Here is a 14,818-nt window from a genome sequence, read left to right as displayed (position 1 = left end):
TCTGATTCTGATTCTGATTCTGATTTGGATGACAAGACCAAACTGGGAATCCAGTCATTCCTACGGAGAGTTTTTTATTGGAACTGGACTTAAAACAAATTAAATAAGTCACGTATATAAAAGAATGACGTTATTAACGTTAACGTTGGATGCCATTATATTGACTATCAATGGATCTATTTTTCATAAAAGTGAATTGTGTGTATTCATTTTTAAATTGTTTGCACTTTGCAAACCCTACATGAAGGGAGTTTAAACTGGCATTCATGGAACATGATAAATGTCCAGCTGAGAAAACCCTGACATACTTTATTATGTAATGCGAAGTTGCATTACTTTACTGTAATTCAGCCTTAAAGACAATTGTTTTAAGATATAGTTTCATAACAATATACTGTCCAGCTTCACTCTCTTTTCTTTTCATTTCGCTTTCTCTACACTGGAAGAAATCATATGGTCTGAGTCATTGGATCACCAAAAAAAAAACTTCAAAATTGTTAAACCTATGTTTCTTAGGTGTTTTCCATTTAAAATGAGAAATGAAGACGCACATTTTAAGGTAAGAGAAAAAAAAAATATGGGTTTAACAAATCCAAGCGTTTTTGGTTCTGGTTCCCGAAAGGTCGTTTACTCCATCCTCTTTCACAGTCTGTGAAAAGACCTGGAGATGTTTCGGCACCTGAGGAGGACGGTGTCGGTGAAACACGACGCTCCCGAACGACCTACATGCGCTAGGCATCATCTCCTTTACACACACACACACACTCACACAGACACCCACACGCACAAATGCATATCTGCAAACATGCGGCAAGAAACATAGAGTTCTGTGAAGTGCACAATCTAAAGTGCAGACAGATATACAAGACCTTCTTTGTAACCCCTTCCTGGCAGAATTGGGTCTCTCTCTCTCCCTCTCTCTCTCTCTCTCTCTCTTTCTCTCTCTCTCTCTCTCTCTCTCTCTCTGAAATGTCATCTGACCTGCCGAAGGGCGGCCGGTGAGCCAGCGGCCCGTGTGCCAAGAGGAGGAACAAGTTACAGGAGGAAAACCAATCTGGCAATTGGTTGTGTGTGTGCAGGCAAGGTCGTAGACAGCCTCCGTCTTGGATCCTCAAAGATCCCTATTGTAGAGCGCCTGCGATGAATCTGGGTCAGCTCCAGAAGAGCTTGCCCCCCACCCCCCCCCTCCCTACCCAGCTCCTACACTAACTTTGTTGTTCGCTAGACTTTATCTTTCCATCTCCCCCTTGTGTCGTCCCGATCGGGTTTGGGCATGGACTTTCTTGACCTTTTCTCATCCAGGCCGTGGGTTAGGGTGAGCTCCAACCCGCCCGACCTTGTTTACGCGGCCACGTCTGTTTAAAAACACACATAATTGCACATGACTGGGATCACACAGTGCTTTTTAACCTCACCTCAACTCCCCTCAGGCCATAGATACAAGACTGCCCTTGTGCGAGAAGGACTACTTTCGCCAGAACGTAGTCCCCTCTGACCTACATAACAACAACTTGTTAGTTGGGCTTTAATCATTATTGCTCTGTGTTCACTAGGATGGCTTGTGTTGAAGTAAGGGTGTCAATTATTTGATCTGTATCTCTGCGATTGATACGGTGAGGACATAAAAAAGTGACAAAGGTAAAGGTAGGAATTTTCCCTTCCGATCTCGAATTACACTTCAGGTGCATAAGTGCCAGGCCCGTACCGAGTTCTTTGGCTTCGCTCCAGGTTTTCCCTTCGTCTTCTCTCTGCAAACTATGCTGACCAGATTATCCACTCCTCTCCTACATTAATAGATAGGTAGGTAGTTAGATAGATAGATAGATAGATAGATAGATAGATAGATAGATAGATAGATAGATAGAAATCCTGAGACAAGACAAGAACCCTCTCGAAATGTGTGTTCTGCGATCGGGACCAGATACAGAGGGAGAGAGAGCTGGGGGGGTGAAACTAGCGAGGTGGTCAGAGAGGTGGAGAAGGAAATGACCCCCCCAGGAGACGGAGAGGGGTGGGGGGGGGGTCCCCAACCGGTCTGCATTTCACACACGTGGTTACATGCACACACACATTCACACACTCCTGCCGAAAACTAGGCCTAGTGCCTGGCTGTGGCTGTAGCTGTGGCTGTGGCTGTGGTGTCTGCATGAGAATATACCGGTCACTCTCCCTCTCTGTGCTGGCAGCAGAGAGAGTCTCCAGCTAGGATAGTCACCCGTGAGCAATGCACTTGGAAAACATTGCATCACTCGTCTCTCAAGTGCGGTAAAAAAAAATAATAATAATAAAAAAATAAAATAAAAATGAGTGTCTTTACGCATGAGTCCACGCACGCGTCTGCGCTGTGCATGCGACTATACGTGCGCGCATGTGTCAGGGGCTGAAGCGTTCCACCTCGTGTGTGATAAATGTCCAGATGTCCTGGCAGCATTTGCGCAAGCACTAAAGTCAACAGGACCCTTCTGCAAACTTTAGTGTAAGCTCCGCATGCCCCGCCGCACAAAAAATACATTCGTTTTATTTCTTGCGTTTTTTCCTGTGACTTTTACCTCCTGTTTTTTTTTTTTTTTGGCTGTTTTTTTTTTTTTACGAAAGATCTGGCACCTCGCAAGAAGCCAATTAACAGACACGCACGTCACGATGTGGATTCCTCGTGTCCAAATGGGAACCATGTGTGTGTGAGCGTGTAGTTCTTTGTGACCCTCCCCGAGAAATTGCGCGTTAATGAGAGACAATCAAAACAGAATTCGTCTGCCTTCATAATAATAATAATACTCATAATAATAATAATAATAATAATAAGAAGAAGAAGAAGAAGAATAACAACAACAACAATCAAAATGAATACAATGATCTATTTTTGATATAATAATTTAAAAGATAGTTTCAATAATCGTCAAGTAAAAGAGCAATATATTTTCTTCTTATAAGTAAAATCATGCTCCATCCGTGCGCTTTGGCGCTGAGAGCGCATGGATTTGGAGCGTGTCCCCTGGGACCCCTTGGGGAAGGAAATCTTCCCGTCTGCTAGTCCATACCCAGGACCGGGTCCAAAAAAGACCCCCGCCCGGTGACTGCTGCGGGGGCGCGCAGAAAACTCGGTCAAAGGGTTTGGCCGTGCACGTTTATCAACACGCACACACACACACACACACACACACACACACACACACACACACACACACACACACACACACACACACCACACACACACACACACACACACACACTCTCTCTCTCCCTCTCCCTCCCTCTCTCTAATAGTTTTTGAGACATACTCTGTCAGTGTGTTACATACATACACACTCACGCGCGCGCAGAGTGTGTGTCTGTGTGTGCGCGCAAAGTTCTTGATCCCGTGCGTAAAGAGTTGGCCACATCTGGTTTTGGCAGCAACCCGAACTTGCGAGGGAGGGTCTCTCTCTCGCTCTCTCTCTCTCTCGTCAGTGCGCCTGATCCTTTTTTTTTTTTGCGGATGGTGTGTAATTTGCGGTAGATGACCACTTGGGGGTGTGTGTGTGTGTGTGTGTGTCTGTGTCTGTGTGTGTGTGTGTGGGGGGGGGGGGGGGGGGGGGGGGTGGAGGAGGCACATCGGGGTGGTGAGCGCTTCGTGAGGCTGCGTCGGAGCGCGCTGCACAAATCAATACTGTGGCGTTGAAAACCCCCGTTAAGCGCCAGTGAAGCCAACACCTTTCCATAACAGCCGGAGGATGATGGATGGAGGAGGGTGACTGAGACTCGGACCTCAGACAGACAGGCTTCGGGAATGGATAACGCCGCGTTTTTCCTATGCTGTCTCCTGTGGTGCCCCGCGGGGTTCCTCTGCTCTTCGCCGGAGAGGAGCTTTTGTCCCGAACGCTGCGACTGCCAGCATGTCCAACACCTCCTGTGCGCCAACCGGGGACTGCGCGCTCCTCCGAAGGTCTCCCCGGGAGCCCCCGAGGAGGTGCTGGTCCTCAGCCTCGGCGGGAACTTCATCACCAACATCTCCGCTTTCGACTTCACACGGTACAGTAACCTCATGAGGTTGAATCTGCAATACAACCAAATACAGAGCATTCACCCCAAGGCTTTTGAGAAATTGTCAACACTGGAGGAGCTGTACGTGGGACATAATCTGTTATCGGCAATACCTCCCGGGACTCTACAACCCCTGAAGAAATTAACTATTCTGTACACCAATAACAATGGGATGAAGAAAATCACCCCTGAACTCTTTGCCAACTTGGACAGCCTCGTCAAACTGCGATTGGATGGAAACGCCATTGAACTGTTGCAAGACTCCGTTTTCAAGTGCTTGACTAATCTACATTACCTACATCTGGAACAGAACCAGCTGCAGCACATTCACAGAAATGCCTTCTCCAAACTCGCCAATTTGCGCTTCCTAAACCTCGCCCATAACAAGCAGTCGTCCGTGCGCAATGTTTTCACTTTTTCTCAACTCAAAGCCTTGACGACCCTCTTGCTTTCTGACAATGAAATTCAAAACATTGGGAGTCACGTTTTCCAGAATCTGAAAAAGCTGTCCAAACTGTCCCTCAGCAACAATCACATCTCCCGTCTGGACGACGGGGCTTTAAAGGGTCTGACCAGCCTGAGGGAACTTCTGATCGATGGCAACGCGTTGGTGGAAATCCCCTCCGGTCTCCTCGACCCTCTGGAGCGCATAGAGGAGCTGGACTTCAGTCGCAACCAGATCTCTCACGTGGATCCTTTGGCCTTCTCACAACTTCAACATCTTCGGACTCTGAAGCTGAAAGAGAACAGGCTCACCAGTCTTTCCGGGGACATTTTTGCCTTCAACAGCATCCTTTACGACCTGGATCTCCATGGCAACAACTGGACATGCGACTGTCGCTTGGAGGAGCTGAAAAGGTGGATGACGTCCGCTCATTCTCAGGGCAAATTATTGACTGTGTTTGTTCAGTGCCATCACCCGGCTCCTTTGAGGGGAAAATATCTGGACTATGTAAACAGCTCTCAGCTGCTGACAATTGGGAATTGGACCCAGTTGTGTGAAAGCCAGGCCGGGCCTGAGGAAAGCAGAGGAGGGGAGGTCCTGGAGAGGACGCTGGTCCACATGGGTAGAGCAGAGGGAGATGAGATGCACCTGGAGGAGCTAGAGAGGAAAGATGGAGAGGGACATGGGAGGAAAGGAGCGAGGAGGAGCAGTGAGGTTAATCAAAGCTTAGCCTTAGTGCAGGGAAACAGGGATGAATTGACCAGGAGAGAAGGAGAGAAGACAAAGAGAGACGGAGAGAAGGGGGACCAAGGGAGTCTGGAGGTTGCGGAGGTGGCGGAAGTTACTCCAATCCCTCCCTCGGCGGAAAAAAAGAGACCAAAGAAGGTGTCAGACAACCCGAGGTCCCGGGCACCAGGGAAACGCCCTAAAGACAGTCGTAGATCCAACGCCAAGTCAAGAACAGAACTGCCACACAATTTTATATCTGCAACCACTGGTTACAGAGAGAATAATGATCGATACTCAAGCACTGCAATCACAGAGCCGACCACTTCCGCTCCCGCCCAATCAGGTGAGAGGTTTGATCTCCTGAGAGCAGGTCAGGCTCTACCTGTGATTACTGACCCCTGCCTGTTCAACCGGCACTTTATCACCAATGTTTCTGTGGACCAAGTCACCTCCTCCACTGTGACGGTCCACTGGACCACCAGGGACCACCACCGGCACACGCCTGGCGTGGGACCGGGCCTAGAGGAGATTCACTACAGGGTCCTGTTCGACAGGTTCGGCACGCCAGATCGTTTCCCCCGATTCGTTTATGCTCACGGTGTCGCTAGCTCGATGACCCTCCGTGAACTCAGTTCCGACGTGACCTATATGGTGTGCGTGGAAGGGGTGGTGGGGGGATCCGTGTGTCAAGTGGCGCCCAGGGACCACTGTGCCGGACTGGTCACCCTCCCAGAAGGGGTGGGCTGGGGCGGCAGGCTGACCTCTGACCTGCAGCTGGTGACGGTGGCGATGCTGGCGGGGAACATGGTGCTCCTGCTGGTGATTGGCGTGGCCTGGCTGGGGAGGGGCCTGCGGCGGCGGTTGCAGAAGAGGAAGACGGCGGTGCACGTGCGACACATGTACTCCGCCCGCAGACCGTACCGACCTGCCATGGCCACCGCAGCGGTGTCCACTGACTTCACCAGCTACCAGAGCAGTCGCCCCCCGCGGCTTGGGACGCTGGAGGAGGGGGACCTCATTGAGTTCCCCTGCGACCGGTTCTTTGACAACAGCACAGCTCGCCGAGACAGCGACATGCAGAGATTCTCTGACTAGAACCCAAAGAACACTAACCCCCACACAGGCAAACACTGTACTGTCGCAGGACGTGTGCAGACCAGTCGGGAAATGGATTTTCTATCCTTTTGTTGTGTTATTCTCCATAGACATTCTCCATCAACTGACACCTTCCAGTTTCGATGCAATAGACATGGGTGTGCTTCTGGCAATGAACAAAACTGCACAAAGTTGTTTCTCTGTGCGTCAGGCCGTGGTTGTTTCATGTGACAATCACACAGTCACCATGGCTGGGTCAAAGGGAAACGTGGAGCTCTTCCCCTCGCCGGACACCTCAGCTTCCTCTTCCTACCCATTGCCTTTCCTCTTCATCACACTTTACTTCCTGGCACCTGCAGTTGGTTCTAAATGTGGGACTTTGGTGTGAGTGCTAGAATGTCTGCGTGTATGATTGTTCACTGATTTCGACTACGGTGCTATATTGAACTTAAACGGCATCATAACGCCTCCTCATATGGGTTTGTACTATACTGTATGTAGCTGCTGGCTAGCAGAAACATACTTGTTTTTGTATGACATTTATTATTTTTGTTGGACTTTTTTATACGGAACATTGTATTATTTTGTGCTCTAAGAAGTAAAAATCCCTATCAATGTGACTGGTGCCTGTCTGTCTTTGAAGTGACTTGTGATGTTGTAATACCGATGATTTAGTGTAAATATTTCCAGGGTTTGTGCGTATACAGTATGCACATGGCAATATGTAGTCTGGCAATAGTTTAGCAGGCCCTTTGTTTGAATAGACAGGGTGGAGTATCTCCTACACGTAACCTAAATCATTCTCTACCCCCCCCCCCCCCCCCCCCCCCCCACACACACACACACACAGCTGTGTGACAGAGCCAAGGCAAAGTGTTACCATAACACCAGACATTGCAGATAGCCTGGCAGGTTCAGACATTAATGGACCTGGTATGGCTTTACCGTCTTTTCAGCGTGGATGAATAAGGCCCCGTTAAATACTGTTGCTGTACTGTGGTCAGACGCTGCGGTCAGACACAAAGGACTGCAGCGTCCCAGAATAATCCCAAACTGGAAAACACTACTACATTTTACCATGGCTCATCAATGTGAAGTTCTCTCAGTGTGATGTAAGTTGTGGGCTTGCTGTCCACATCACTGCAGTACAAAAAAAAAAACGTAAGCTACTGACAAAAACCAGACACCAGATGGCAGACTAGGCCGTTTTAACACACAGTCGATGTCCTATAGACTGTTAAAGCGATTTGAGATTCCAGTGGCTTGTCAATCAAGTAAAATTAAAACACAGTTGAAGTCATTCTAAAAAAATAAAATAAAAAAATATAAAATTATATATATATATATATGTGTGTGTATATATATGTATATATATATATATATACAGTATAATATAAATAACCTAAAATATATATTTTTAATAAAATAATACACAATGTGATACCAAGAATATGTCACTTTAATTTCAGTATTGGATTTACAGCGATTGTCAATATCTGTACAGTACAAAACATAAACCCTAAATAGAAGTATTTGACAAACAAGTTGCAGTTTTGACTTCGCTACGAGCGGTCACAATGAAAACACAGATGTATGAAAAATATATCAAAAGTGCCTAAAAAGGGAGATACTGTTACCATTAGGTATCAAAGATACATTACAAAGATTAGAAAACAATCCTGATAAAAAGAAAATACTATTTGTTTTCTTCCCACCAAATTGAGTCGTATTAGTTATTATTATTATCATCACCATCATTATTATTATAAATAATAATAATAAATATAGCTGCAGGCAGCAATACACAGGGTCCAGTTTAGTCGTGTTAGGTAGCAGCACTATCTTCCAAGTTGACATTGAATGCTGCATCGGCTCCCTCGGTCTGTTGTCCCCTGGTTGCTCGTCTCGCGGAGCAACCCCTATGCGGTCTACACAGCGCAACCCCCTGAATGCAAACGATCACCCAGAGACGGAAACCAGACTTGTATAACAATGATTCATGATGTCACAATGCGCCTCGCTTCACAAACTAATCAAGGAATTCCAAAATTTGCCAGAAAAAAGGCCAAGACGATTACAAATAAAAAATCCAAGCAAGTTTTCAGGTTTTGTAAACCGCAGCGTGAGTTAAAGTTTTCAGATTTTCCTTTAAACGCGGCATTGGCTCAAGTTGACTGTCTATGTGTTACCAGATATTTCACTGCATATATGTATGACCGTATGTATATGTATGTGACAAATAATCTGTTGAACTTGAACTTGAACTTTAAGTGGCTGGATGCGAATGAGTTCCGAGAGATGAAGCTTGGACTTGTATAACTTCGGATGATGATGTCACAAAGTGCCGACTCCACAAACTCATCTCGCTCCACCAGCCTACAGGAAGTTTTAGAACCTTGACGTATCGGCAATTCAGTCTCTTACACAAATACCTGCTCTGAATGTAGATCAAAATGGATGAAACCTTTACCACGAGATGTCTGTGACATCCCTGTTCTGGCCAGACCTCAACCATGTCTGTGGGTCCAGCCATTGTCGTGTTCCGGACTTTACTTTTAGCCAAAAAAAATGCCAAGGAGAATTATAATAATAAAAATCTGTATAATAACAATGGGGTTCCAGCCCACAGGACTGGACCCCTTATAATAATAATAATAATAATAATAATAATAATAATAATAACAATAATAATAATAATAATAATAATAACATTTTCTTTTTTTACATTCTGGTCTGCCTCTGGCTGTCAAAATTAGGCCTAACGTGCAATATCAGTCACACTTTCAAGAGACAAAAAGAAGGAGAGAAATCTTCATAATGTTACATACTCGTTTTGACAAGATAGTGCAAGGTATTACAGACGACAGGAAATAAAAAAAAAAAAAAAAAAAAGATCGTACCCATGGCTCAGGATGCGGCTCCCCTGACATCAGGTGTTACACTTGTTTGAGCGGAAAAAAAAAAAGAGAAAAAAGTTCTCTTCCCTTTCCCTGGGTGAGCGTTAGTGTCCGGAGCGGCGCTGCTGCCCCGCCTCTCCTCCCACACCGGAAGAGGTGGAGATGCTGTTGTGCTGAACGGCCTGCAGTGCGTGAGAGCCGGGGCATAAAGGGACGGGACTTCTGGCCGGGCTCATCCCTAGATCTGGACACAGAGACAGCTGTCAATCACGGCCTGTGGACTCGGAAGTGTTACTCCGTGATGTGTATTACCCATGGCAGTATTTTCCAGAACCTAGTTTGCCCGTGAATTTATTTTTATGCAACAAAAAAAGAAGTAAATTGGCTCCTGCGTTGCAAGATCAAAATTGCAAGGCTGCACTAACTCCGTGTTCATCACAATAAGCTCAAGTGTTAAGCTTGCTTCACACCCAATACAACAAACGACAAGAACAAACTGGAGGTCCGTTCATTCCTACGAATCGGATCCTCTGCTGTGATACTCTGCGGTGCCAAATTTCCACGTCCAGGATGCGCTTCGACACTACTACCAGAAGTGAAGTTGTTCGTTTTTAGTTGGAATTGAGCTGAAAACAAAGTAAATAAGTGATGTAGAAAAGAAAATCACGTTATTAACATTAATTATTATTAATGTTGGATGTCACCATATTCACTAGTAATACATCTTGTTTTATATAAGTGAATTGCGTGTACTGTTTTTCTTTTTTGCACTTCGCAAACACTATATCAAGGGAGTTTTAAACTCTCATTCATGGAACATAATAAATGTCCAGCTGAGCAACGACTCACTGTTGTACTGGAAAAAACAAGTTCTCCCATTTTCCCTGACATATTTTGGGATGCGAAACCCAGAAGTTTATCCGATGACCACAAGGGTTGAGGCTCCGACTGTCAGAAACGTATACGGATTCGGTGTGAAGCAAGCTTTACACTCGATGTGAAAACTATGAGTCGGCCATACTAATAAGCACAGTTCTATGTGTTTGTGAATTATTTTTATGGTTAATGGGATGGTGATGTGCCGTTGGATTATTTAATTGTAGAAAATGTACCGTGGCAGAAAAACGGCTGTCAACCGCTGACCTGTACCCAGCCTCTTTCATGAGATGGATATTTACCACCAGTTAATCAGGGAAAAATGTGACAAATGAACAAAAAACTCACGACTGCGCGTGGATTAAAGAAAAATATCTCTTTTTATTTGGACACATGAATACTGTACATTCAGGTAAAATATACAAACAAAAATAGAAATATATTAATGTGACACTTGATTAAACACTGAGAGCTTGAACAGATGTTTCTGGCTGAGCCTCAAGGTGCAGATGAGGTTTTTTTTTTTAGTTGTCTTTCACGACGTGTTAATTTTTTTAAATTTTTGATAATAAGTCTGGGCTGTGTGTTCCGTTTTGGTTCCGTGCTAGAGTTCAACCAGGCAAAATAACTACTGCGGATATAAAAGAAAGAAATCAATTTCATTTGAAACGGCAAATGGGTTCCCCCGTTTGCTTTTACATCAGTCGTTCAAAGATGATGGCTCTGGGAGGGAAAGGGGAACTTGTAATTGCACTTGTACTTTAAAAGCCCCAAGGAGCGGCATGAAGTCACTGAGTATTTTTAAGGTGCGTACTGTTTTGTGCGTACGGGACAATTTACGACCGCGGGATAATCCTGGTCCGTCAGATCCATGATCCCCATAAGGGACAGGGTCTGGGTTACGGGGTAGGACGGCACAAAACCCATCCTCAGCAGTTTGCGGGAGTTGATAAATGGCTGGCACCAGGGAAAAGCTGCTGAGGCTTCTGGGAAAAGGGTGGAGGAGTGGGGTGGGGGTGGAGCGGTGTTACTCACTGGGGTACCCCTGAGCCTCCCTCTGCCGGGCGGTCACAGGACAGTCCTTGTGAGTCAAAAGAATCTGCTTGAGTTGGCCCACCTCCGATTTGAGCGACGTCACCTCGTTCTGAAACAGGGGGCGAGAGTGTGAGTGTGTGTGGCTGTACATGTGTGTACATCTTTTTTCATATGTGGGTCCACAACATTTAATGTAGTAATCTTTTTATTATGTTTACCAAATATATATATTTTTGATTTTTTAATTTTCATCTAAAATGTTAATAAATAGTAGCCTGGCATCACCAGACCAATTTGCAAATGCGTATCAGTCTGGTATCTCTCTGTTCATTTTTTATTTCCAAGGGGCGTTACCAGCGGTCGCAGACCAAAATGTCTCTGGACGCAATCGGATAGACCTACAACCAATCAGAGCAACGAAGCGCGTGACGTAGTCCTGAGCAAGTGAGTTGGTAAATTAAACTTTTACCAAATCCTGTCGGAAGTACCACAAACACGTCTTTCTTTTCAACACAGGCTTTTTAGAGAAAATAATAGGCCCAGTTTGTTTAATACTGGATATACCAGATTCAACAGCCCGTTGCACATGAGCAGCAGCCATCTTGGTAAGGTGCCTCAACAGCTCTCCTCTAAATCATCATCGTATCAAACCCGCCCATGTTAGATAAACGGTTGTGATTGGCTCTACTCTGGCAAGGTCGGGTGGAAATCTGTTTGAATGGAAGGGTGGCCAGACGCATTCTGCAGAGCAAAATACTACTGAGACAGAGGTTGTAAAACCACAAAATGTTGTCTCCCTGTCACACTAACTTCTTCATACTATGAATTAATGTACTGTTTCTTTAAGAGGAAGTGACATCATTTAAACTTTCGGATTAGATCAATTCAAAAGCTGGTTAATTCTTATGTTGTTCAGTACTGATCATTTTCTATTTTATAATGTTTGATAACTTCTCCACCCTGTCCCATTCCTTGGAATAACCCCTATATATAACGCCTATGTGTGTGTGTGTGTGTGTGTGTGTGTGTGCGTGTACCTGTAGTTGCAGGTTTGTGTGCGTCAGCTCCTCTGCCTTCTTCTCCAGCGACGACACCCACACTTTCCTCTTCTGGCGGCAGCGCGTGGCGGCCGCTCGGTTGCGTTCCAGGAACTTCTGCCGCCGCTCGTCGGGATCCTGCTCCGCCGTCCTCCTGCGGCGGCCCCCGCCACCACCGCCGCCACCGCCACCACCACCACCACAGCTCCCGCCCAGTGGCACTGGAAGAGACGGCTGGGGCGACTGCATCTGACACCCCAGTGGAGACACCTGGAGACACACAAATACACATCAATGCCCTCAGTGACAGCAAACTGTCGGGACGGGAAAACCAACTGACAAATCACAACTTTATTTTTTCACAGTTTTCTCTCTGTCCGTCCGTTTCCCTGTCTGTCTGCATATATTTACTAACTGGCTCGACTTATGATTGTGCATTATTTTTATTTTATTTATTATTTAAGTATGACTTGGGATGATGACGTGTGCATTATCTTGAATGATGGATTTCCTGCACACATCATAGAATAAAATAAAACCAAAGTTGCAATAACATCTGAAATGCAACACTCAATGAAATTGGAATAATTTCAGAATAGAATTAATATTATAATAACTTAGTAATAACATTGTAATAAGTGATCATTTGGACCGACTCATCCCTCATCCTTCCATGTCCATTTCTATGCTACTCCTCTCTCTGAATAAATCACCAATCCTTACCCAGACAAATTCCTTGTACATGAAAATGCACTTGGCCAAATAAACAGATTCCTAAATACTGACTTACCTGTGCTGGGACAGAGAGCGGGGGCACGTGAGGGGAGCCGTGTTGGAGGTGTGGTGGCGGCGACTGGTGGGCCTGGGGGTGGGGCGCGTTTCCCGGGTGAAGCGGGTGGCTGTGTGCATTGGTCGGGTGCTGCAGGGGCGGGGCGTGGCACCGCGGCTGGTAGGCGAGGGGCTGGGCCGGGTGGTGGTGGTGGGGCTGGTGGTGCTGGTGGTGCTGCAGCGGCGGGGGCGGCGCCTGCTGCCGCTGGGACATCATCTCCATCATATGGCCGATGGACGTTACGCCGCCGCCGCCGCCGCCGCCACCGGTCAGCCCAGGGTGGTGCTGTGGGTGGTGGTGGTTCACGGTCTGCTTGGATCTCTGCCAGACCAGAAAATGAGAATTTGTTTTGTTTCAAAAACCCCATATGACCAATTTCCCATTAGCACAGGAAGGGTAGTTACACAGTATACCAGTAGTTCAATCAGGATCAGCAAATAAAAGTATTGCCACGTGTGAAGACCCTCGACCCTCTTTGACCCTCATTTCAACACAACCCGTTCATCCGTCCACGTTGTCTGGTTACCTGAATGGAATTGTTCAAAGCTCGATTGATAAATATTCTTTAATTCAAACCACGCGTACACCCTTCCATTGAGCCGGGTTGTGACACAAGCAACATACATAGTAAGAAGTCCCAGCGCTGTTCTACTATATATATCAGTATATTTACTATAACTTCTGTTTTATATATGTATAGTATATATAGTGTTAAAAAGTTAAATGCACACACTGTTTGTCCAAATGCAATACCGTAACAAAACCACTTCAGTTAAAGATAGGTAAAAACGATCTATATGAGGTTAAACTACTGGCAGGAAGACTCAAAAAAGTACAATATTCTACACTCTGTATAGTTCTAGATAGTTGTTTCTAATTGCTTCAACAGAACTGTGGAAAAAACTGGTTATTTGAATTCGATCTGGAATGGCACCAAATCCAATTCTAATTTGCACCGATCTTAAAAAGCATTTGACTTTACCAGGTGAAATACCGGCTCGATAATAAGACTAATACTAATCCAAAAACAATGAAAAACAACATAAAGACACATCAGTTAATGATTAAAAAAACACAATTATTTACAAATGGATACAAAAATGTCTGACAGACCTACACCGTGGTGGATCAGTCTAAGGGGTGCATCATGAACGTGGAATGTCATATCATGTGAATATCATAAAAATAGCCCGAAAAAACATTTACCATTTAAGACTATAAGACTGTTTTAGAGGGAACATTTCAAGTCAAACCCTAGGAACTTGGATGGCTTTTCAGTGCCTATGAGCCGAGAACGAGGTTATAGGAGGGTCCTGCTCCAAGAGCGTATACTTTTCACCTCAACAAATTGACCTACCACCGCGTTCAGAAAGTCTCTGCTGGCTTTGACCATATAAGGGCAAGCAATAAGATATACGGCGGCTTTAGAATGACTCTTAATGTACTCTGTAGCAAGACTGCGACACAACAAGAAGTTATTGGGTAGATATCAGAGCAATCGATTGATCGTTTTCAAACCTCATCCCACACGGAAACCAGACTCAAGCTTCTGACCTAACAGTTTTAGCCTTATCGGCCTCTAGCATTCCTGGATCCCTTCTATGTCCTGATGTGTGTGCGTACAGCTCGAGTCCTGCGGAATAAGGCGGCGCGCCATCATCGTCATCACCATCATCATCATCATCATCATCATCATTACGTGATCCGCAAGCGGGAGATAAATGTCGAGCTCCGCAGCTCGAAAGCTTCACACTTTGTCATTCCCCTCGTATCATCTGACTAAACAGACTGCAGGGGCTAAATCCAACCCGGCTCACCTTTCTCCCACACTTAGCACGAGGGGGAGACGTGGAGG

At 45.7% G+C, this 14,818-nt stretch overlaps 2 protein-coding genes across 3 annotated transcripts in view; one reads left to right on the top strand and one right to left on the bottom strand.

Annotated features, from left to right (window-relative positions):
- Positions 1-3,629: 3,629 nt before the first annotated feature.
- On the top strand, positions 3,630-6,893 carry tril (TLR4 interactor with leucine-rich repeats). Its single transcript, XM_080014345.1, has one exon. The coding sequence runs from the start codon at positions 3,767-3,769 to the stop codon at positions 6,287-6,289; it is 2,523 nt and encodes an 840-aa protein (XP_079870471.1). The 5' UTR covers positions 3,630-3,766; the 3' UTR covers positions 6,290-6,893.
- An 855-nt stretch (positions 6,894-7,748) lies between these two features.
- LOC307239250 (cyclic AMP-responsive element-binding protein 5-like) overlaps positions 7,749-14,818 on the bottom strand; it is a 25,519-nt gene continuing 18,449 nt past the window's right edge. For both annotated transcript variants that reach the window (XM_080012592.1, XM_080012591.1), the window contains exons 8-11: positions 12,925-13,284; positions 12,135-12,404; positions 11,098-11,206; positions 7,749-9,430 (exon numbers count right to left, since the gene is read on the bottom strand). In XM_080012592.1, the coding sequence (XP_079868718.1) occupies positions 9,291-9,430; positions 11,098-11,206; positions 12,135-12,404; positions 12,925-13,284 (879 nt within the window). In that variant the 3' untranslated portion in view covers positions 7,749-9,290. The remainder of the gene's footprint in view (positions 9,431-11,097; positions 11,207-12,134; positions 12,405-12,924; positions 13,285-14,818) is intronic.

Source organism: Zeus faber (assembly GCF_960531495.2).
Source record: "Zeus faber genome assembly, chromosome: 1".
Lineage (NCBI taxonomy): Eukaryota > Metazoa > Chordata > Actinopteri > Zeiformes > Zeidae > Zeus > Zeus faber.
The sequence above is the reverse complement of the archived record's forward strand: the minus strand, read 5'-3'. Positions and strand labels throughout refer to the sequence as shown.